Below are 26057 nucleotides of genomic sequence, written 5' to 3'. Positions count from 1 at the left end.
TAAGACTAAGACTGCTTTATTGATCCTTACGGAAATTTGTTGTGATTATAAGGACTCTTTTCTCATATAAAGACAACACAACAGAAAAATACACATAAATACAACAGACAACGTAAAGAGTTCATTCAGCGACTACACACAGGTATCTTGGTGCATTTCATATTCCCTGATAAATGAGTGGCGGTGATAGAGTCTGACCGAGTGAGGTACGAACAAGTTTTTGTACCGCTCCATTCTTGTTTTGATTGACAGCAGTCGCCCACTTCGCGACGACCTGACGTAGTTCTGATGGAGCGGGTGGCCGTTGTCTTCCATGATTTTTTTATTTTTCTTTGCTTATGAAATCGAAAGGTAAACAAAACAAAAAAGTATTCTAAATGAAATATACAAAATAAAACTTAGATTCACGTGCGTCGTTCGTTGATCTTTCAACCTCTTCCTGTTGTCCTGGCTAAGTATGTACACGGCGTTTGGACCTCGCTTCACAAAACGACATGCGTTTAGTTTTAGAATATAGCCTACAGCTTTAGACTGCTTCTGGTCTGTAAGAGCCCATTAAATCATACTACATTTCTTTTTGTTAAACATAGCTTCGGTGTACAAACAACTCGACTGGAACGTATTGTAGTCGAGAAGCGAGACACCACTTCACATTCTGACAACAGGACATTGGCATGGTTTTAGGCATCTTTGAAAGACACTAAAGACTTTATTGGCTGCATGCGCTGAAGGCAAGAAGGTCAAAGGGCAGCGGCTTCGTATTGAGTGGAACATTTTAGTGAAAAATCAACGTTTGTTTAAAAAAAAAAAAAAGGTTAGAAGCTCAGCAAACTCTAGGTCTATATTATCTTCTTATCTTATATATTGCAGACGTTACTTCAAAAAAGAAGATAATTACGTCCTACGCATTTCATGTGTCTATCTAGTCATGCATGTAAATCAATGACTTAAACTCTGCTAAGTCGTTGGTTTTCCTGGCTGATTTAGGCAACCCATTTTCCATTCTCTAATGGCCCAGTGAGTTAACTATCTAAAATGAAGTATGTATGTTAGAAATGAGAGAGTGTAAAAATTAAAGGTGGGGAGAAGCTGAATTATGGAATGGCAATATGCAGAGAAAATGTAATATTCAGAGAAGACTTTCAAAAACAAATGTTATCGAACCAAGGAAGTAACTTCTTTTCAATTATCTGAAAGAAAATGAGATTTACTCATTTAACTAGGAGAAACTCATATAGGTCAAGCATGTAAAAAAAAAACACTTTTTTTTTTAATATTTGGAATCTTTTTGTAACGATTGACATATCTCTCATTATTCTCTGTCACGATGTTTTGAGAATATAAAAGCTTCTACATCACAGTATAATGTGATTGTTAGTCAGAGAGGGGCGTAACAAAATGAGAGGATTAGAGTCTTTTAGACAGAAAAAGTCAAAAAGGAGAAAAAAGAGAGAGAAAGAAAGAGACAGCAAGGAATAGGAGTATCAAACGTTTTTACTAAATAGTTGAAACAGTATAATTAACTGTTAGCCACTGACCACGGACATAAATGTGAACATTGCATCATCTATCTCGTGTTATTGTATTCTAAACCAACTTGATCTAGTTTATGTGCGAAAGGAACAGAAAAAAAGGTATTGAAAAGAGAAACAGGTTCTAGAGATTGGTGGCCTACTTAGAGATTTTGATCTTACAGAAACAGCTACATATATTACAGATTTTGTGGATGTTCATAGTTTTAAGCTTTAATTTTGTTTTCAAAGATAGTTTTTTTTTACCCCATTTTGCATAGACCTGATTAAAACAATAAATGATATATAGATCTAGATCTAAATTTGTCATTCATTAGACACCATACAACGAAATTCAAATGGTCTTAACTGAATATTACTGTACACCTGCATGTGTAATCACTGGCACCTGTTAAATTTTAGCAAACTGTTCTTTCTAGAATAGTATCACTTTCACTAGTAGTTACTAGACATGGGAGATAACATTCTTGAGCAGATGACAACATTCACATTCTTAAGTTGATCTGTGTCCAAGTCCTTGACCTGGTTCATTGTTGACTTCTTTTGCGGACTTTTAACTGATTTGATAACGAACAATGACCTAGGGTCGACTCTGACCAAAACATTGTCACAGTGATTTTCAAACGTGTGTAGCAATATTTAGTCTTCTTGTGTAAAGGTAAGACCCTGGGATTTAGTCATTTTATTTCAACATTACTTTAATGTACTGTTTATATTTGTCACAATTAGGGCCTTCTAAATTATTGATCAGGACTTAAGACAAGGACTGCTTTATTGATCCTTACTGGAAATTTGTTGTGATTGCAAGGTGTTTTTTTTTTAAATCAAATTAACAACAACAAAAACATTTACATAGAACAATAAAGACAGCACACAGGGAATGTGTATCAATGGTCTATAGTTCTAAATAGAACCTAATAAAATGTACTTAATCCTATCCTCATACCAGTGTAATATTTGACATTGTTGTACCAGTAGCTTCCCTAGGTAGGCTTCTAACTGTAAAGTAATGGTGATAACAGACAATTTCAAGGAGGCGTATTTCTGTCTGATACGTTTTCAGCAACATTATTGTTCAGTAGCGTTTCAGTCAGTACGATATTCAACAGAAATGTCACTTTATCCTTAACATATAGGGTGGAGAAAGAAATGTCAATATGTGCTAACAATGACGTACGTGACGATACGTCTCTATGTAGCCTATACCTACAGGAGTAGGCTTACATGTACTTTATTTTACTTCCACTTGACGAGTTGAACAAGTAAATCCACACATTATTTGTCTTGGTTGACCAAAAATATTTATTTGGGTTTTATTAACAAAATTCTCATTTAAAAATCACAAATCATGGTGAATCAAGCTTACTGGGTAACATGGACGTTAGCTACCATTAGATACAGTTAAATCCATTGATGGTTTATGATGAAATAGAGTTTCACAGTTTCTCCAAGGATGCAAATACTATGTGTTTAACAAACTCATTAAATTGAAAATCGTAATATGACCGCATCACAATCAATGAGATTAGAGACAGAGTTACTGCAGCGATTGGACTCCATGATGACCTGCTAGCTATCGTAAAAAAAACGCATGGCCATATTACAAGGTCTTAGGGAACAGTACCAGGAAAAAGAAGAGGAGACAGACAAAGAAAGCGATGGGAAGACAACATGAAAGAATGGACGAGCCTGCCATTGAAAGAGGTTCTAAGGCAAAAGACATAGAGGAATGGAGAAAGACGGTCGACAAATCTTGCATGGTGCCTCAACGGTCCAACAGACTAAGGGATAGTTAAAGGTAAAAAAGTAAAAAAGGTAAAAATATGCTAAATACCTTAATGTTTATCATTTTTATTAGCGAAATAAAAATGAACTTTTATATTTGCCGTTTATCTGGTTATATTATTGGAGACTTTGATTGTTCAAAAACGCGGAATGCTATTTCAATATCGGTCGAAATTTTACCAGAATTAGGCCTAACTCGCTTATCAAATCGGTGTTAGATATAAGTAATTACTCACATTCACCAGGGTCAATATATTCTTAGCCAGAACTTATGTTTTATGCAGTGAGGCAGGAAAACTTAGAAATTATATACCTACGTAATGCTGACATTAAAAGAATTGTGTGGGGGTCTTCCCCTGGATCCCTTGCCAGAGCTTCAGCCCAGGGATCCTAACGTCCCACATGCACCAATCAGAGTTCAGGAGCTTACACATGAAGAGGAAAAGGTAATTTGATTTGATTCCAATCCTCTAGCTTTGAGATGTTACTTTAGCCTTTTCATATACATGCTGTTTTTAATTAAGTAAACGTAATATCAAATATGAGAAGACTTTCAAAAACAAATGCTATCGAACAAAGGAAGTAACTTTTTATATTACTACTATGTAAACTAACACATTATCACCTTTTCGTCTGCTCTGACAGCTAGCAGTCCAGAATGCATTGCGATATTTCCCGGCTCGGTTCCACGAGCTGCTGGCTCAAGAGTTTGCTATTGAGCTCCGAACGTACGGCCACATCTACATGTACAGATTCCGGCCGGATATTGATATGAGGTGACACTAACCAAAGAAATTCAATTTGTTGCTTAATAGAATTACGTATAATTATAGGGGAAAGGAAATCGATGTATATCATTATATCAAATCCCGTAGTGAATTGTAATGGCATAAGAACTTAAAATTGTTTTCTCTCATTCAAAAACGTCCTCAAAATGAGATCTATGTCGATACGTGCGACATGAAGGCCTAAGATACAAGCCTAATAACAACACTGGTTTACGGGGTATAATTATTATTGGGAAAATAAAATACGGCGAAATATTATGCACCCCCAACTTGGGGCAACATCACAGCGACCATCTGACATAACGATCTTGGTTACCATCAAGATCCTCTCAATACAAGTTAGCTTTATCCTTTATCATCCTTAAGTGATCACATTGTTCGAGTCCTCTTCAGAGCTTGCCTATTTTTCGTCCTATTTTTTGTCACATTCTTTTCTCAATAAGTTATCCTCTAATTCTGCTTTTATATGTCAGTGCCATTTTCCTTTCGTCATTTGTTTCAGAACTAAGCTTAAAACTTCACATTTGTTAAATCTATTTGAGCCTGTATCACTATTTTAATTGCGTCATAAGCCGTGCACAAACATCTTCAATCGAGCTTAATTATTTTAGGACAAGCTAAGACAGCATGGGGAATAACTTATAAGGATGTGTCTGTTCACGACATCAGTTTTGGTAGTAATACTTTTAGACTGTGTTGTAGCAAATTTTACATTTGATTCTTGTTTCATTTTAATAGGGCTTACCCCATTACAGACTATCCTGCCAAATGCACTTCTGCTGCTGCTATCATGCATATGATTATGAACAACCTTGACCCCAAGGTGGCCCAGTTTCCTCACGAGCTTGTTACTTATGGTGGCAATGGACAAGTGTTTTCCAACTGGGCTCAAGTAGGACAGAAATATGTGTTTTTTTTTTGTCTTAATATGCACAGACTACTAAAATAACAAACAAAATAATTATTTAACCTCAGATTTTTTTTTTTACTTATTAGAACTGATGTTTTAATTCTTTCAGTTCTGGCTGACAATGCACTATTTATCCGAAATGTCCGAAACACAGACATTGGTCATGTACTCTGGTCATCCAATGGGGCTATTTCCAAGCTTGACCACATCACCAAGACTAGTCATTACTAATGGAATGGTTGGTAGGCTTATATGAATTTATTATTTGAACAAGATTAAAGAAGAACTATTTATTTTAAAGTTTATTATATAACAACTTTTTTTTGACATAATAGTATGCCAAAAAAAAAAAAGCTAACCAATACCTCCAATACTTTTTGTTGTTAATGCCAGAAGTGCTAATGGTTTTAAGTTTTAAGTGCACCATTACCTATAAAATGCTTCCAATAGCATGCGTCTCAAATAGCCTCTGTCAACCAGTCCAACTCCTGGTCTCAAATAGCCTCTGTCAACCAGTCCAACTCCTGGTCTCAAATAGCCTCTGTCAACCAGTCCAACTCCTGGTCTCAAATAGCCTCTGTCAACCAGTCCAATTCCTGGCCTTCATGTGTGGTTCAGATATTGAGCCTGACCCACTTTTACCACTAAAAGGAGAAGAGCAAAGGCAAGCAACTGGCAGTCAGTCAGCTTTGGGCAGGTGGGGCTTATATTAGCCTTGGTTGGCTACCTATTTAGGAGAAACAAAACTCTTGATTCCAAACCTCTGCTGCCTTGCCGCTATACTCAAGAATGGGAAAGGCTTCAGGAGACAACTCTGAGAAATCAGGAACTGGTCCCCCTTAGGCAGATTGTGTCACACTGTGCTGTAACCAAGCTGAATCCTTGTGGTGCTGCTGATCCCAAACTGTATGAGATATTTCCATTCCTTTGGCCACCTCATCTGCGTAGAGAGGGGGAACTGTTGTGTGGGCTACCTCGTTCTGACCATAAATACTGCCCAGGCTTTCAACTCACTTTTACAACATGAAGAATAGTGATTACAACTGAAGGAGGCAAACAAAAAAAAAGTTAATTTAATTTTTTAATAAAAAGAAAAGAAAAAGAACAAAGAAATAATTATTTTGAGTCACAGAAAATGGAATTCGAATAAACTTTGTATTTAGAATTTCTTAAAAAATCATGCAAGGATTTTTTTTTATTTATTGCACTTTTGAAGGAATATAAAAAATATATAATGTAGTTTTAAAAATATTTAATTAGTTTAGTTCAACTAAACATTAATGCTGATATAACAAGATTATATTTAATGTATTATTGTGGTAAACATATGGCTGGATTGTATTTAAAGTATTCTTGTACTAGCATATGGCTGTGTTTACTTTTAGATGATACCAAACTATTCCAGTAGAGAAATGTATGATAAGCTATTCTCCCTTGGTGTGACCATGTACGGTCAGATGACTGCTGGCAGTTACTGTTACATTGGTCCACAAGGCATTGTCCATGGTACTACAGTAGGTTTATGCTTTTTATTCTTGTATGTCTTAGACATTTATTATCCCTCTAGATGGAATATAAATATACTAGTTTTGCTTTCTTAGACAAGGACTTAATAATCTTCATTTCTGAAGGAACATTCAAACTTATAATAAACAAAAAATAATGAACAAAGTAAGAAAACCTCCTGCAGGAATATTAGTAATCCAAATTTCTGCTCATAAAATATCCATGGTTTCCAGCATTTATTGATGGTTGGTTTTAAATAAGTAGGGATGTGGAAGAAGTCTGTATATTTTTGTGCACATCTTTTATTAAAGGAAGGTAGAAAAAAAAATCATTCTTAGTAAAAGGCCTACTTATCCTTTTATTTGATTATTTTAACCTCAGCATACATATTTTATGGAGTTAGGTCTATAGTCTATTGATTAATAGTTTTTCTAATTATATATTTCTTAACTTTAAAATTGGTTCGAGAAAGTTCTTAATTCATTTGTTTTTCAGTTAACAATTTTAAATGCAGCAAGGAAAAACTTGAAAACAAATGATTTGGCAGGAAAGGTAAGTACCTTCATTGTACTATTCTTGCATGCATGCCATAGGCACTAAATTGGGATTCAATTGGGCCCACATCTCTCATCATACCCATAAAGATTAGAACAACCTTCAGTAGCACTACTACCATTGAGTGGAAAAGGAAATATCAATTAACAAAAATTAGATATGATAATGTAAACAACATTAAAATTACAAGTTTTCTCACTGCTGTTTTATCTATCACCAACATTCAATGTTATAATATCATACAAACTTTGAAGAATAGTGTGCTGATAAAATGATGCAGTCTGTAGAGAGGTGCATATAATCAATGAATTCAATCTTAAGATTCAATTCCTGTGCAGCAACATTTTGTTCTTTACTCTGAGTTCATGGCTGATTCTTCTTTCTCTCATCTATGTTCTCAAGATTCTTAATTGTCATTTATATTCCAATAGGTCTCTTCTTTGTACCATATTCAGAAGTTTTCTTTAATGAACATGACTCAGACAATTTATTAGTATAGGTGAATATAAAAAAACATTATCTGCAGTTCTAGAACCATGTGAATAATGCAGCTGTAACATTCTTCAGGTTTTTGTGAGTGCAGGACTTGGTGGTATGAGCGGAGCACAGGCCAAGGCTGCTGTTATTTGTGGTTGTGTTGGTGTTGTTGCTGAGGTTGGTTCATATAGCATATTCAAAGCTTTGATTTAGTCAACTGGTAAAAGTGCTTGAGTTATTATTCTTGTGCTCTTTTGACACCCCAATAGTAGCTTATTTACATTGGCTAAATGTAGCTAACTTATTTACATTTGCTGTTTCTTTATACAATTTTGTAATAGTTGTTGTTTTTTTCAGGTTAGTGAGGATGCACTCTTAAAAAGATACAATCAAGGTTGGGTTATGGAACTTGTGAATGATTTGGATAATCTAGTTGCATTGTTGAAAAATGCAAGGAGAAGAAAAAAGCCATTGAGCATTGGCTACCATGGAAACATAGTTGATGTTTGGTATGTCTATTATTATGAAATAAGCAACCTAAATCTTTTAGTTATGAATATAACTTTTATAAATGCTCTAAGCTGTGTGTAGGAATGAGCTTGAGCCAAAAAGACTTGGTTGCTGCCTAGTTCTTTGTGTCTGATGCTTATTAGAATTGATTGTACTTGTCATTTGCAGTAAGATCAAAAAATTGTTGACATTTCCTTTAAGCTTCTTTTTCTTGTTTACTAATTGATTCAAACAGCAAATATGATTGGTCAAGTTATCTACAAAGGTTAGAATTTGATATTACTTTTAATAAGATTAAGTTAACAGAATTAGGTAATTTCATACAGATACAAAAAATACTGAAGATAATATGAAATTTTTGTTGCACATTTCTAAACAGACTATATTTGTGATAAAAAAAAAAGGGTGAATAAAAATCATTTTAGGCTGTAAACAAATAATAAATATATATAGGCCTATATGTAATTTACCCATTCTAATTCTACAGCACAAAAATAAGATACAAATCAAAGATAGTATCTACAAGGGCTTTCTTTAGTGTTGTACTGTGATCTATTACTTTTTATTCTCATTGCATATCATTAATAACTTTTCAAAAAAAATAAATTGTTGACCAAAAAAAATTATAACATAAAAAATCCTGATATGTGTTTCCCTATATTCTAAAATATGGTTTTGAGTTTAGCTCTACTAGTTATCATCCCCTGCCATTCTCCTTGAGTTTTTGGATAAACTTTTTCTGAAGAAACATCTGAAACAAATACGTCATTCATTTTTCATATCTAAAAATAAGCAGCAATACTTTGAACTGTTGTGTACATTATTTTAAATTGCTTTTAGGGAACGCCTGGTTATGGAATATGAAGCTACAGGTGAAGTTTTAGTGGACTTAGGCTCAGATCAGACTTCTTGCCACAACCCATTTCAAGGAGGCTACTATCCTGTTCAAATCAGCTATCAAGAAGCTAGGGAAATGATGCACCAGGATCCTGTCAATTTCAAGGTTCTTGTGCAAGAAAGGTTAAAAAAAAACTTAAATACTTTAAATACTTGTTCATCATATTTCAATAAGATAGACTTGATCTTAAAATATTCTCATATATTTAAAAGTTAATATAGCACCTTAAAAAAATATTTTGATTACCAGTATATTAATCTGCAATATTTGTGCTATTTTTTTCATTCTTGTTGATAAAATCAATTTCTAGAAAATATTCATGCCCATATAATATCAAAAAAGTGACATTTCTTTTGTGAATTTTTGTATACAATACCTTTTTTACAATTGGTATTATTGTTTAATTAATAAATAAAAACAAAATTACACTCTTTATTTCAGTCACTACACAGTTGATAACAAATGTGATGATAAATGTGCTTTTAAAATCAATCTTTTTGTATTTATTTAAACTTTAATACAGACAAAAAATGCATTACTTAGAAAATCAATTTGTAGTTTAAAGCCTTTTTTTAAATTAGCTAATCATACCATTGCTGAAGTGAAGAAAACCAAAGCTCTCATATTTTTTTAGCATTTCTCGAATTACAAAATTGCTTTAAAAAATATTTTGACATTTATATCATTCATTGAACAAAAGGATTTTAGTACATTAAATAGCCTATATAGCTTTTCAGACCTTGCTTTGTATGGGGCAGATGATGTCAAGGTGATCTGCTTCTGTGGCCTATGAGGGTGTCATTACCAATTAAGAGCCTTTACTTTTATCCAACTAATGTAATATACTCATTAAAGCTAAAGTTCCCCTTTCAGACCTTGTCATCTAAAGGGCAGATGATGTAAAGGTCATCTGTTTCTGTGGCCCACATTTAATGAGGGTGTCATGTGGCCAGCACAACAACAAACCACCTTGACTTTTCCCCAACTGTCAGGTACCCATCAGAGCTGGATGGACTCAGAGGCACCCTGAAGATCCCAAAATAAAAGAAAATCACTGTCTTCACCAGGATTCAAACCCAGGACCCCTTGGTTTGGAAGCCAAGCACTTTACCACTCAATCACCATTTGAGTTGGGTGGAACAAAAATATTGAAATTCAAAATCCCAGTCTTCTCAGAAATTCAAACCCAATTGTTAATTAAATAAATGATGAATTGTTTCTTGAACATTTTTGTTATTTGGTTATTTCCAACATTTTGGGTAAATAAATCTAATCTACACGAGTCAGCTAAAAAATAATGTTATTTGACAGTCTTTGCAGGCAAGTGGCTGCTATTAACAAGCTTTCAGCAGGAGGCATGTACTTTTTTGACTATGGGAATGCCTTCCTACTTGAAGCAAGTCGAGCAGGTAAATCATTTAATATTTATAAATTAATCAATTTGACTATGTTAAATTTATGAAATATTTATTAAACGCTATTTATCTATGTCAGCAGTATTACTTTGTTAACTTATTTTATAGCATATCTTTTTAAAAAGTAGTATTGTGTATTTATTCAACATCTATTCTTTTGGCTGTTGAGCCTATTTTAGTAATTTTGTTTTTGCTCCCTTGTGAAAGTAGTGCCTGACTAGGTTTTGTATAGTATGACTTTGTTGACTGTAATAGTGCATTACTTTAAACGTTCAATAGTATAAGCCTATTACTTTGTTTATTGATATAATCTATTTACTTTACTTTTTTGGCACTGATCTAATAGGTATAGCTAATTGGCTATTTACGAATATAAATATATTCTGAAATTAGATTGTCAAATTTAAGATTCTAAAATTGTGGTTTAGAAGTTGTAAGCTTTATTCTAAAGCCATCATTGTATCATAAATGATAGAATTACAAGGATATTTGTTTTAATGCCATCATTTCTGAAGAAATCCTAAGTCATTAAGCACTGCATTTCTATATTATTATTATTGTTATAGTAATAATGCTGAAGTTAACAGTTATAGTCACACTTGTACTAAAATTTGCTGGATCAATAAAAATATCTTATCTTTTCTGTAAATCAAATGTTGCTAAATGAACTTAGTTTTTGTTTTGAAGAGAATTCTCATTAGATTTTAAATGCGAATGAAAAAAAACAACAACTAAATCACATTTTGTTTTCAGGCGCTGATGTTGGACGCAAAGATGGACTTCATGGTACCACTTTTAAATATCCATCCTATGTACAGGACATTATGGGAGATATATTTTCATTAGGCTTTGGACCTTTCAGGTGATATTATATTAATGTGACAAAAGTATATAAAAATTAAACACTTAACCCAAAAAGTAAGCAGACAGCTGCAGAGTGAATACATAAACAATGTAATATCTAAAGATAACAAAAACCTATGGTCATACATTAAGTCTAAGAAAATGGAAACAAAAGGCATAGCGCCATTAAAAGATGAAAAAAACATAATACATAATGATAATGAAACTAAAGCAAACATCCTAAACAAATACTTTGCATCAGCATTCTCAGCCCCAGGAGACAAAGACATATTACTGAATTTGGACCAAGTAGACAACATAGAAGATATAGTAGTACAAGAAAATGGAATTAAAAAACTATTAGCCAACACCAAACCTAATAAAGCGTCTGGACCTGATGTTATTCCAGCTAGATTACTCAAAGAACTAAGCAATGAGCTAGCCCCAGTGTTCAAAATACTCTTTCAGGCTTCACTTAACCAGGGCAGAGTACCAAAGGACTGGAAAGAAGCTAATGTCACCCCCCTATTTAAAAAAGGAGAAAAATCTGACCCAGGAAACAACAAACCAGTATCACTTACCAGCATCACATGTAAAATCCTAGAACACATAATATGTAGCAACATCATAAACCACCTAGACAAACATAATGTCCTCTCACCATACCAACATGGCTTTAGGAAATATAGATCATGTGAAACACAACTAATAGGACTAATTGATGATTTTTCAAAAGGTTTAGATAATAGTGAACAAATAGATGCTATCTTACTAGATTTTTCTAAGGCTTTTGACAAAGTTCACCACCATAGTTTGCTTAAAAAATTAAAATATTTCGGCATTAATGGTCCACTGCATCAGTGGATTAAAGATTTTCTGATAGGGAGAGAACAAACTGTAATAATAAATGTCTCTAAATCAACACCGATAACAGTGAACTCAGGTGTACCTCAAGGAACAGTCTTGGGTCCACTACTATTTTTAATTTACATAAATGATTTACCAAATTGCATTAGTTCAGGAACAAAAGTCAGATTATTTGCAGACGATTGCATAATATATAGAACAATAAAAACAACACAAGACACAGATATTTTACAAAGAGAATTAGATGAATTACAGAAATGGGAATCAAATTGTCTTTCCACCCAGAAAAATGTCAGTTATTAAGAGTAACAAAAACACTAAAACAAATTAATTCCACTTATCTTATTCATGGCAAACCAGTAACACAGACTAAAAACGCAAAATACCTAGGTGTTATAATAAATGAAAAACTGTCATGGAATCCACATATTGATGAAACTACAAAAAAATCAAACAAAGCATTAGGATTTATTAAAAGAAATTTCTATAAATCAAATAAGAACATAAAACTAAAATGTTATTTAACCTTGGTTAGGCCAATAATAAAATATGCATCCTCCGTTTGGGACCCCTCAACTCAAGAAAACATTAAGAAACTGGAACAGACACAAAATAAAGCAGTGAGATTCATAACAAAAGAATATTCACATTTGACTAGAGTAACACCTTTAGTAAAATCACTAAATTTAGAAAGCCTTCAGGATAGAAGGCTCAAAAGTAAAGTAGCAATCATACATAAAACACTGAACCATAATCTTCAAATACAAAAACAAAATTTAATAAAATAAAATGAAAGACACAAAGATAAAGGCACATTCCTCGTCCCATATGCTAGGACAAATTTGTACAAATACTCCTTCTTCCCTAGTGCTATTAGAGCATGGAATGGGTTGCCTGAGCTAGCCAGGAAAACCAGTGACTTGGCAGAATTTAAGTCATTGGTAAATATGCATGACTAAATGCATGACGCGTAGGAGGTAATCATCTTCTTTTTTGAAGTAACCTCTGTATTATATAAGATAAGATAGTTTAGATTTTAAACCTCTCTAGTTTCAGGCTTAAAGGGAGATATATTTTCAAATTAAAAAAAAATATACTTCTTAAATATTGTAAGAAAAACATTGAGATTTTGGGAAACAAACATGTTAAACAATAGCCAGATAGTGATGTTAAAGTAATGCCAAAAAAAAATTAAATAAAATTACTGAAATAATGTAAAAACAATGTGTATCTATAATTTTAAAAACATGCATTTCTATAAATATGATAGCCAATAATCATTACAAATATCCGGAAGACTCTTAACAATATAGATTGAAATGCTTTTTGTTTTCTATCAATTAAAATAATCTTTTATATTAATGATCAAACGTATAAAAATATGAAACTGATTCAAAAGTTGTGACACTTTTACACTAGGATATACTGTACCCATTTTTTTTTATTGTACTGGTACACAACTTATTCTAAGAAAATGAATTCATTCCTAGAACATTTTAGAATTCCTAGATGACATTTAATTAGCACAATTTGTTGAATTAGACCAAAATATGCTTATCTAATCACTATGCATTCAACTTTTTTTAAAAGTAAAAATGTGTGTTTAATGACATAAAATCTTTAAAATTGATTCTTCCTCAGATGGGTGTGTACCTCAGCAGACCCAGAGGACTTAAAGAAAACAGATGCTCTGGCATTGTCTGTAATTGAACAGCTTTCGAAGAATTCCAGTAAGAACAACAGATTTTTTTTAAAAAAGATATGAATTTAGAAGCCATGACAGCATGTGGAAGTTAAACCAATAATTATCATTATTCATTCTTTGATTTATAAAATTTTGATCAAAGTGTTGTTTTAAATATTAAAGAAAGTTACAAAAACAGAAAAATTTTAATCAAAAAAATTTCACCTTTTAATAAATAACTTTGAAAGTAACATTTGTTAAAATTGATATTTCTTAGTTCCCTGTTCGGTAAAACAGCAGTATGACGACAATGCCAAGTGGATCAAAGAGGCTGGAGAGCACAATATGGCTAGTATACACTTCCTCATTGTTTTAAAGCTCATTGATTTTTAAAATAGTAGTGGAATGATGAATGATGTCTGCTTTTTGAGTAGAAAAATAATAGGGATTTAAGCCGGGGGGGAGGGGGAGCAGCACTAAAAAAAAAAGGTAGCCCATATTTATTTATTTTATTATTTATCATTCAAAAAAAAAACATTGATGATGTCTAAATGACTTAGAAAAAATATTTTCAATTTGTTTTTAAAAAATATCTATAATGTAAGGAAAGAATATAAAACAAAGAACAAAAAATAATGTTTGAATTAAGAATGTAATCATTTTATTTTAGTACATACTAGAATATACAACATTTAAAAAGAATGCAATATTTCACCTTGAAACTAATAGCTTTAATCAAATGTACAACTCTTTTTTTAAACACATAAATCACTATAGACTATATAGTAGTAATCAAGTTCCAAATGTTAATTTGTACATTTTAATTTCACTTTACAGTTTATTTGTTAAATTGATATTTAATATATTAATAAAATTCAATTATTAAACTCTTAGGTTGTGGGTTCTCAAGCAAGAATACTTTATTCTGATCAGGAAGGTCGCATTTCTGTGGCTTTGGCTTTCAATAAAGCAGTTTCAGAAGGATATCTGAAGTTAAGTAGCAACTATTGTTAAAAGTTTGTATCTTTCGATTGATTGATTTTTATAACCACCATATTAAAACACACCACTACTGTGTCTATTAAGTTCAATAATCTGAGTAATGTGAGTTTTAATTAATAATGTAATTTGTGTGTTGACATTTAGATGGGCAGGGCACGTTTCCCGTATGGGAGACGAACATATGCCAAAGAAAGTCTTTTTTGGTGAGCTAAAAGGTCGTCAGTGTAACAGAGGTGCCCCACGGAAATGCTTCAATGACCAGCTTAAGCGATACACATTAGAGACCAAAAGAAAATACAATGCCGAGGAAAAATGCAGACAGTGAAAAGAAAATCTAAATCAACCACCTGTAGACAATGGTTATGCTTGCCCTGGATGTGGCAAAATATGTAGCTCACAGCTGGGGCTGCGCAGCCACGGGAAATACTGCATTCCTCACTAATCTTCGGACTCGAGACAAGTCTTATTATTATTATTTAGATGAAAGGGAAATAACTGTCAAAAAAAAAAGATAAGTGTAAGAGTATAGCATGGCTGCCTGATTGTGGGGTATGCGCACTGGACTGTCAACTCTAAAGGAATATTCGAAACATGTAAAACAAACATAAACAAACAAACAAGCATAGAATTAAGCATTTCAATTAAGTTGTTAAAATAATTAATAATATTTGAAAAACATAAAACACTCCATAAATAAATGCTGGATAGTAAACTAAAAAAGAGAAATAGATAATTAACCAAAAAAAAAAAAAAAGTATTCTTCATGCATATTGAAAAATAACAAGAAAAAAGCAAACTCCAGGATTTAGTGAAACTAAAGCATTGGTAAAACACATACACCATTTCATTGCTCTTATCAAAGAATGAGCCACTACACTTTTTTTTCTAATATTTGATGCATTTTCATGCAAAGTTAATATTTCTTCATTCGGCATAATGTTAATAAGCAAAAATATATATTGTTCCCAATCATTAGTTAAAATTAGCAAAATAAAATAAGAATAAAAATACTGACACACCAGATTAAAATTCAGCTTACCAATATCATGTCTGATAATCAAGAAGTTACATTCTTCAAGAAAACAGCACCATTAAAGTCTACAAAGGTTTTTTTTTTTTTTTTTTTCTTCATTTGTTTATGCCTGTATTTTATTTTACTTGTTTACTTGAAATTAATTAACAATACTAAATTTAGAATATGGCTCCATTGTTATTATATTTTTATTTAAACAAATAGGAAATAATCCAACCAAAAAAAAAAAAAGTGTTCCGCAAAATTCTCTGAATATGTGAGATGTTTCATTAAAGAAACAGTTTGGGAAACACTGGATTAGAAAGTAACTGCTGGTTCTTGGGCCTACCACACATCTCTTAAGCCTCTTAAATAAATTATTGTCACTCTTTGTTTCTTGCATCAACTAAGATACCCAACATATCTAGGATTACCATATAACAGTGTTTCTTAAACTTTGTTCCTAAACAGAACACTTCGCACATTCTGAGTATTTAATGGTACAATTTGTTTATTTTTAGTTTTAATTCATGTGGAGGCCTACTAGTTTATTATTTCAGTAGTTCGTGACACACAACACAGTTTAGAAAACACTGCCATACAAGATTTCAAAGCAAATTGAATCTCAAATTTTAGCTCTTTTACATGGAAGAATGTAAAAATTTTGGGACATGCAAATTAATAAGCAACAAAGAAACTTCCCATTCATAAATATAACCAGAACATTATATGTCTGTGTTTATAAAATGAACATTCTCCTTGTGTTTCCAGGGTCCTGTTGTGATAAGCAGAGATCACCATGATGTTAGTGGCACAGATAGTCTGTACAGAGAAACATCAAATATTTATGATGGCTCTGCATTTTGTGCTGGTACTGTGACATGAATGATACCCTTTATAGATCAAATTTAGTGTTCAATGTTAAATTAGGTTCTTGAAATCAATAGGTTCAAAGCAACTTAACATGACATGGTCTGAAAAATAATAATCTTTATTATCGTTAAGGAAATTTGTCAATCATGTATTTCACATTTAAAAATTATAAGATAACAAACCAATTATATGATATACATTCATACCACAGTTTCATTAACTATTAATGGTGAAGTTTAATAAGAGAAAGATTTTCTTCTATGATTTAATTGTTAAGGGAACAAAAGAGTTCTTGTGTCTGTTTGTTTTTGTGATGTGAATTGTGCCTGTGCACACCAAACTTAATTTTTTTTCCCCTTTTACAACATTTAACAAGAGTCCAATGTCTGTTTTGTGAAAATAATGTGAAAATGTGATATAAGATTTGGAATGTCATTACTTTAGATATATCACTAGATAACATTTATGTGGTTTAAGCATAAGATACAAATTGATCCATGTAAAAATCAAAAGTTTTCTTATTCTAAAAACAATTAATCTTTACAATCATAAAGAATATAAAATAATTTTTTTTTCTTGATAGATATGTCAGTGCAGAATGTGCTAGGAGATAGCTTCAGAGGTGCCACATGGGTTGCTCTCCATAATGGTGGTGGTGTTGGATGGTAAGCAAAGCATAGATAGTCCAGGTAGTTATTTACTGCCCCCACAGTTCAGACAAGTTTGATTTAACCAACTCATGTTTTCTATGTTTTCCCAAAACCAGGGGTGAAGTCATGAATGGAGGATTTGGTCTAGTGTTAGATGGCTCAGAGGTAAGTTTAGATTTAGACTAGTTTAGTAACATTCTTTTAGACTTCCCATAATTAGTATGATGAGCTAAATTAATACAATATATTAAGCTTTTCTATGTACTTAATGAGATCTTGGGTAGCTTTAACGTTTCACCAAATTATTACTTAAATTAAGAACCTGAACTAGTCAGGCCTTAATAACATTGAACTATCAAGAACTAATATAAAATATGTTTAAGTTTTTTTGTTTCATAATCAAAGGAATTTTTTACATTAAAAAAACAACTCAGCTTACACTTTACATAAATTCCATTATGAAGACAAGACATGAATATTTATGTATTATAAATTCAACAAAAGTCAATATATAATTAAGCACCTAATGCATCAATTCACTTCTATAATGTTTACAATGTTAATTAAACAATGGTATCTTAGAATAGGATGCATTAAAAAGAAAGACTATGACAAAGAAGGCCTATTTAGAAGAAAAGTAAAATTGTGCAACTAATCTATATCAAACATTTTTTTTTATTCCAACCAGGAAGCCAAAACTAGAGCAGAAAATATGCTAGCATGGGATGTCAGCAATGGGGTAATATTTAATGATTTGTCATTACTATGGTACTTTACAAACAACTTAATGATTCACATTATATACATGGATAATAGACAAAGCCTGAATGAAAATATTAATATTCTAGAGCCTTACAACAAATCATCACTTCTCCAAAAATTATTGGATTGAGTAAAGTAAAATGACTCACAGCAAAGACCTCTATAAAAGCTTGCATAAAAAAACAAAGTCTAAGTTTAACCTTCTTCACACAAAGTTTTACCAGACATAGAAACAAATAAGACTATTACATGCAGTAGAGTTTAAATGTATACCTTTTTATCTACATATGTACAGGTTTCAAGACGCTGCTGGGCAGGAAACCAAAATGCCAAAGAGACAATTCAGCGCACTATGATGACAGAGCCTAGACTCAGAGTCACTCTTCCTCATGGCATAGAGGATGACAGTCTGTTAGAGCGTGCTCTAAACCCTTGCTTCTAATAAGGACAATGATCTTGTTGAGTTCAATGTTATTTTGCTATGACTGCCTATCCAATCATTTGTTCTGTTTACATCAATAAGATGTGTCAAAGCTATTACAAAATTTCAATGCCATCACCTTTTAAGTTTATTGATTGCTTACACAATGATTTCTACAATACAAAACTAGATTAATTTCTGTCAGTGATGACAAAAATTTTTTTTACTTTTATTCTTAAAGTAAATAATAATTTATTAAGTGACTAAAAGTAAGTAGTAACTTTTAGAAATAACTGAAAATTACCCCCCCCCCCCAAAAAAAACAAACAAACAACATTTTGGAACAATTGAACACTTAATAAAAGTGAGTAATTATTGTAATATTACGTTGTACCAATTAAAATCTCCAGCAATTGACAGTGATACTATTGTAAGTCTCAAACCTCTTCAATTATTGGGAGACTAGAGAATGAAATCACTGGAGGACTCCTCATGTCACCTAGGTGGCTGACTGACTGCGGCTGCTTTACGGAAATTGTTGAAATGCTCCAAGTATTGTAACATCGTCATGGCTGGGGTGTAGATTTCATCCATTTTCATTTTAAGGCTGGGCGGAGGTGACTCAGCAATGTTTCCAATGAGACTCTGTAGCAATTCTTTCATCAAGTTCCAACATTCTGAAGCTATTACTGATGGGCAGTACTCAACCTGAGCCATGAAAGGAAAGTTAACTTTACATAAAGCATAACCAATTTGCATTTGTTGGTACATAATTAAAAATTTTAACCTGCTTTAATATGGGCATGGGAAACAATAGCAACAATTCAAAGTGATTATAACACAACAGATCCAAATATATTTTGTTACAAGTGATGATATTGTGTAACATTACAAGGTTAACTTTCATAATACATTACGCACATTTTAATTTACCTAAAAAAAACAACACAATATATTCATATGTAAGTCAGTTTTCCTTAAAAATCATCTAGCAAATGTGAAAAAAAAATATATTGCAACCATACCATAAGTTGCTTAATAAGTGCAGGAACCTAATGAAAAACATATTATAGGTACTTTTTTAAAACCAATTTTTATTTAAGATTGAGAGATAATCTCAAAGACCCAAAACAAAATTGCAAAATAATAATTATTAAAAAAATAAACAGCTTACTTCATTTTATGGTATCAAGAAAATTGTTTTAATTTAACACCATGGTTCTCCAGCCAAGTATCATTTAACTATGACTTATTTTATTTTGGAATGTTAGCTACAATTTAACTAGCATTATAAGCAGATTCAGTAGACAAAAAAATATCAAAGAAAGAGACAATTATCTTCATGAATTAAGGAACTATTTATGTGTCATGTCTTCTCTTATTTCATTGAACCACTTCCTGTCTTTACTATTATATTTTCAGAAAATATCTTATGTCTTATAGTTAACTGCTTCAAAAAAAAAAAAAAAAAAAAGGCTACACTACCTCCACAAGAATGCCTTTAAAACTTCCAGATAAAGTGACAGATCCAATCTTGATTACAAAGTCAGCCAGCTGGTACCTGTTGCCTTTAGACTCAATTTTAGAACCCTTTCGAGCTTGATAATAAGCTTTGAGATGAGACAGGAGTCCATTAAAAAGGGTGTCTGCTACAAGTGTGGCTCCAGAGTCTAACACGGCAAAACAAGAAGCTGGATACTCAGTATTGTGTAAAATTTGCAATGTTTTAGAAACTGAAAAATAAAAGTGAAATTAATTACAGATACAATCAACAGATTCTTATTGAATTTCAAGTGTTTACTCAAGTTACTAATATGGCATGTGTGGCAGAGTGGAAAAAAACTGCCTGGCAACCTATTAAGGCGCTCCAGTTTGAATCCTATCTCTAGCTGATTTGTAATTGCTAAGCACCTAAAGGCAGCATGGAAACCTTCTCCCAGACACCCCCTCCTGGTCCAAAAAAGAGATGCTATTTATGCATAAAAGTTGCACTATACTGTATTATACAAAGCAATTTAAAAATCAATTTTGCTAAAGAATTAGATGCAGTGACTACATTATAATACAAGTAAATTTTCCTTGGTAATCATGTAGCACATTTCAATCACTTGTTCATGAGCATAATGGCAAACAAAGGATGTGCCAGAGAGTGAGCATCAATTTTTTAAAAGTGATAAACTTCTTACTTCACTGTTGTCTAATTTTTTTAATTTAGATCAATTATTATATAATATCAATTATCACAAAGCTCATGTAATTAACCCAAATAGCACCTGTAACAAGTCTGAAAAAATCATCTATCGTTTAAAAGATAAATAGCTCAGATTTTTAAGAAATCAGAAAAAAAAAATTATGAAAAAAATAATCAATAAACATTTTTAAAAATAAAAAAATTAAGTATAGTGGAAAAAAACAACAACTTTTAATACCTTTGAAATAAAAATAGCTTCAAAAATACTCAAAAATGAATAAAATAGCTATATGTTTTTCACTAAAAGAAAAAAAAAAGAGCCACCAAGTTATTTTGAACAAGACATAATAAGCTCTTCTTATATGAAAGTTTTAAAATCTGCTGCTATCCCATCCTAACGCATTAAGCATTAGAATGCCTTCAACAATGTAGTAATGCCTTCAACAATGTAGTAATGCCTTCAACAATGTAGTAATGCCTTCAACAATGTAGTAATGCCTTCAACAATGTATCCTAACAAAGTAGGAGATATTGGGTTAATAGTTAAAAACAAAATCTGATTATAATTGGATTGTTAAACACCCACCTGATAACATAATGGAGAGATAGGACTCACAATCTACAACAAAACTTCCCATCTTCACTCCACCAATTGTCTCCACTTGCTTTTGTAAGACTTCAACCACATGGGCACCACTGCGACCCTCGGGCACAGGATACATGTAGACGCTAAAATATAAACAAGTAGTGTCACAAAAATAGTAAATTTTATTTTACATTAGAGACATTCTTTCTAAAATGAAACTTATGTCATATCTTTAAATCCATGTGTTAATCTAGTAACTCCAGTTGTTCCTGTTAATTAGTGGTTTACTCTATTCTAGGCCAGACTCATTATCCAAAAGAGTCAATGTTAAAGGATTGAAAGTCCAATCTTGAGCTTGCTTTTCCTAAATTTATCTTAGTTTAAATTAAATTAAATGTTGAAACATTAATTAAAACTTAGTTTTGTACTTATATAAATATAGTATTTATTTAAAAATATAAAAAGTTAAATAATGTATAAGTCATCCCTAAAAAAAAGTAAAGAAAGTAGGGTAAATCAGGTTTGTATTTGTTGCTGTTTATAAGTTAATGCATGATTCCAAGTGCTCATCGATTTTATATATATATAAGCTGATTTCTTAATTAGATCTTGATAAAGTGAAAAAAAAAAAAAAGAACTGGATATATATTGAAAAAAGCAAAACTTTCTTTCCTCTCCAGAACTTTTATAGCAGATATATGCTTGAATTTTCAATTTTAATTCTTTAATTTTTATATCACGCAACTGCATTCTAAAGCTGCTAATAGCAATATTAAAGGGCAAAACATTGTTTCTGTTACTGTGGCATTAAGAGGAGTTTCTCAGGAGAAAATATACTATTTTAGAAGCGGAAAAAGACACCAACCATAATATTGACATTGACTTTCATGACATGATTGCTAATCAGTGAGTTAAAATCTGCTAAGTCATTGTTTTTTTCTGTCTGATTCAGGCAACCAATTCCTTGCACTAATTATAGTCTTATAAAAGTCTTAATCTAGATTAGACTTAGATTTATCTATAAAGCGTGGTCGAGAGGCTAATTGCGCTTGAACTTGGCTACCTAGAAGGGGGCTCGAGGTTCGACACCCGACTCGGGCAGAGTTGCGTTTACTGAGCGCCTAAAGGCATCACGGAAAACCAACTCCTAGAACCCCCCCCCCCCAACTGGTCTACAAATGAGATTGAACCAAAGCGCTCTGAGCCTGCTATAAGCATGAAAGTAGCGCTATATAAAAGCTATAATAATAATAATATATAAATATTGGTGAATGATGTCCATTGACTAATTACAGACTCTATGTTACATTAGTTCATTCATTTCTCTTTAATATTATATAGAGTATAGGAGTATAGGGTCTACATGTAGTTTATATTATAGTTTTTTATTTATAGATCTATATGTAAAGTAATTAGTTTAATTTGTTAGGAATTTTTTTGTAACAAAAGTGCTTAGTAAAGTATGAAAAGAGTGCCCCAGTCTTTTTATTTTTTGGCACAACTTGCCACAAGAAAGACATGCTTACTAACTTAAGGTTAAAGTAAAACTAGTAAAGAGTCTTCTTATCTGACTAAGAGGGTTAATTTTAATATTTTCTTGGTGACTTGGGGCCCCAAATGGAGGATGCATGAAATGAATGAACTTTAGAATAAATTACTAATAATAATTTATCATACATTATGATTTATTACATGTGACTGTGTATCTTTTTATTCTATTATAATTGGCTAGATCATGCATTATCATAAAATCATATCATTATCATTATGAATGATGATTATTTAGAGTACTTAGAGCAGTGTTTCTCAAACTGTGTGCCGCGGCACACTAGTGTGCCGCCGAAGATTTGCAGGTGTGCCGCGGGAGTTTTCAGAACGCCACAAGTGCAGCGTTAGACAGGCATGGCAACTATTAAATTTTTATTTTACGTTACGATGACATCCCCACTTACAATGACCAGTAATAGAAGTGGGTCGCTTCATAGTGACGGAAAGGGCTGTTAGCTCTTCAGGTTATAGCATTGTCCACTATACAAATATTATTATAAATGTAGGCCGCCTTAGCAGACTCACGTCAGTTCTTGAATTGGTTACGATAATAAGGTGATAGTAAATGTTGTTGTTTTGTCAGGCCCGTCCTGTTATTGTAACCCAGTAACCCACAATGCTGGCATGTCGAAAGAATGTGCTCATTAACAGATGGGGGGGGGGAAGTAATTGAATTCCTTTTAGGCCTTTATATATGGACGATCTAACATGAATAAACCAGCATTTAAACTTTAAACAGACAAGAAAGTGTTTGTTAGTCTCTACTAGCCTACTATTACAAACAATAAGCTATGTGTTTCATGTAAATTGTTTAGGTGAATTTTAATAATAACAAATTATCAATAAGCATTATTCATTGTTATCCATGGAGAAATACGTTAGCAAGAATGAAACTGCGCAAGCGTTAAATGAAAAGCAAGGAACCAAACGAAGGTACAAAGAAGATTACATCGGATATGGTTTCATATCTTCGGGACCTGAAGATTCTCCATTGCCATTCTGTCTGATCTGCAATGCAACTCTGTCGAATGAGGCGCTTGTTCCAAGCAAATTGAAGAGGCACTTGGAAACAAAACATCCATCTGTAAAAGCGCAACCGAGGGAATACTTCGAAAACATCAGGGCTCAACAAAATAAACAAGCTAAGAAACTTACGAACTACCTAAAGCTGCCAGAAAAGGGATTGATTGCAAGTTATAAGGTTGCTCAGTTATTAGCAAAACGCAAGAAAGCACACACAGAGGCTGAATCAGTCATTGCACCAGCTTTAGCAATAGTTGTTGAAACTATCCTTGGACCCGATGCCGCCGAAAAAGTTAAAAAAGTTCCTTTGTCAAATGATACTATCTCGCGCAGAATTGAAGACTTGTCGTCAGATTTACAAGATCAAATCTGCGAACACTTCGACGTGACTGACGATGAAGTGTCTCTGCTATGGTCTCTTCAAGTTGATGAATCCACTGACGTTAGCGGCAAAGCCCAGCTTCTAGCTTTTATTCGGTTCATAAAGGATGAAAAATGTGTCAACGAATTCTTATTTTGCAAAGACTTACCAACTACGACCAAAGGCGAAGATATTTTTAAAAGTGTTGAACGAAAACATTTTGCTATTCAAACTACAGTGGAAAAACTGTGTCAGCGTTTGCACCGATGGCTGTCCTTCCATGCAGGGAAATAGAAAGGGATTCGTCACTCTTGTGCGTCAAGAAAATCCAAATGTATTAGTTGTTCACTACATGATCCACAGAGAAGCTCTTGCCTTCAAATCTTTACCGAAAGATTTTATGTCTGTTCTGGAGCAAGTGATTGAAGTTGTAAACTTTATCAAATCTCGACCGCTTGCATCCCGACTTTTCTCTCAGCTCTGTGAAGCAATGGACTCAGACTACAAATGTCTGCTGTATCATACCAACGTTCGTTGGCTCTCCAGGGGAAAAGTGTTAAAGCGTGTCGTCCAACTCAAGGCCGAGTTGATGTCATTCTTAGAGGCTGAAAAAAAAGACTTTGGATTATCTATTCATGACGAGATCTGGTGGGTTAAGGTGACATTTCTCTCTGATTTATTTGATAAATTAAATTCATTGAATTTAAGTCTTCAAGGACCATCGGAAACCATCATCACTGCATCCTCAAAACTGAAGTCATTTGGGGAAAAATTGTCTTTGTGGCAAAGTAAGATCTCGAAAGGAGTCTTCGACTGCTTTCCTACTTACAATGGATGTATTTCAAATGAAGAAATCACCTCCGAAATTCTGGACACTTTGACACACCTGCAGTCAGCATTGCAGCATTACTTTCCAACAATTGGAAGTAATGAATATGGATGGGTCAGCTATCCATTTGGAAACAATGAAGCTACAAATCTGACAACTGAAGAAGCAGAGCAGCTCATAGATTTAAAAAACGATGCAGTTCTTAAGTCAAGTTTTGCCGAGAAAAGCCTGGATGTCTTTTGGATTTCAATCAACAAGTTATATCCTGCAATCAGTTTAAAAGCAATCAAAATAATTCTTCCATTTGCATCTTCATGGTTTTGTGAGTTTGGATTTTCAGCACTGACTGAAATCAAGAGAGACTTCTTACAATAGTCGATGAAATGCGAGTTTGTTTGTCGGCTCTGGAGCCTCGATTAGATCGAATTTGCTCTCAAAAACAGGCACACCCTTCACATTAAATGTGATACTTAAAAAAGGTAAAATCTTTTTTCTTTTTTATTATAAAACAACTTTTGCTCTTCGTGGTGTGCCGCGAAATTTTTGTAGTTTTTTTACTGTGCCGCCATACAAAAAAGTTTGAGAAACACTGACTTAGAGTTAGATGTATAGTATGTAAAAAGTGAAACTTCAGTGCTTAACTCAGACGTCTCACATCACAGACGTGTTACTGTTACTACTACTACTACTAGATATAGAATAATCTAGATTTAGTAGATCTAGACTCTAGATTAGTCTAGATCTAGTGAACTTTACTCATACTGTGAGTCTGTGAGTCACTGAGTGTCTTTACCCAAGCCGCAGTTTTAAAAATTAGAAGTTAAATAATAATACACTTAGACTTACCATGAAACGCCCATTTTGCTATAATTAAATAAATCTAGATAGACTATAGATTTAAATTTGTAATTATTGTTCGATGTAGATTAAATCTAGATCTATATAGAGATCTAGATCTAAAAACATCAGGACTCTATTAACTCGATTACGGATTAAAAAATTGTTTTTTTTAGTGGGGGCCGCCATTAA

General features: G+C 32.7%; 2 protein-coding genes across 3 annotated transcripts; one reads left to right on the top strand and one right to left on the bottom strand.

Annotated features, from left to right (window-relative positions):
• Positions 1 to 2047: 2047 nt before the first annotated feature.
• LOC106054058 (urocanate hydratase-like) lies at positions 2048 to 18532 on the top strand. Of its 2 annotated transcripts, XM_013209769.2 has the most exons (20): positions 2048 to 2190; positions 3602 to 3763; positions 3963 to 4093; positions 4844 to 4997; positions 5125 to 5253; positions 6401 to 6529; positions 7017 to 7073; positions 7644 to 7730; positions 7911 to 8062; positions 8904 to 9083; positions 10273 to 10370; positions 11130 to 11238; positions 13728 to 13816; positions 14048 to 14118; positions 14665 to 14763; positions 16556 to 16655; positions 17241 to 17322; positions 17424 to 17472; positions 17996 to 18046; positions 18365 to 18532. In XM_013209769.2, exons 2-20 carry the CDS (start codon positions 3638 to 3640, stop codon positions 18509 to 18511), a joined length of 2040 nt encoding a protein of 679 aa, XP_013065223.2. In that variant the 5' UTR covers positions 2048 to 2190; positions 3602 to 3637; the 3' UTR covers positions 18512 to 18532. The 2 variants fall into 2 exon arrangements, with proteins under 2 accessions (XP_013065223.2, XP_055882824.1); XM_056026849.1 differs by lacking the exon at positions 18365 to 18532 and having other exon boundaries at positions 17996 to 18335.
• On the bottom strand, positions 14730 to 26057 carry LOC106054057 (mediator of RNA polymerase II transcription subunit 20-like). The gene is made up of 4 exons (XM_056026850.1): positions 25875 to 26057; positions 21268 to 21410; positions 19976 to 20223; positions 14730 to 19198 (listed from the first exon to the last, which is right to left on the bottom strand). The coding sequence occupies exons 1-4, from the start codon at positions 25886 to 25888 to the stop codon at positions 18986 to 18988; spliced, it is 618 nt and encodes a 205-aa protein (XP_055882825.1). The 5' UTR covers positions 25889 to 26057; the 3' UTR covers positions 14730 to 18985.

This window comes from Biomphalaria glabrata, chromosome 4 (genome assembly GCF_947242115.1).
Source record: "Biomphalaria glabrata chromosome 4, xgBioGlab47.1, whole genome shotgun sequence".
Lineage (NCBI taxonomy): Eukaryota > Metazoa > Mollusca > Gastropoda > Planorbidae > Biomphalaria > Biomphalaria glabrata.
The sequence above is the reverse complement of the archived record's forward strand: the minus strand, read 5'-3'. Positions and strand labels throughout refer to the sequence as shown.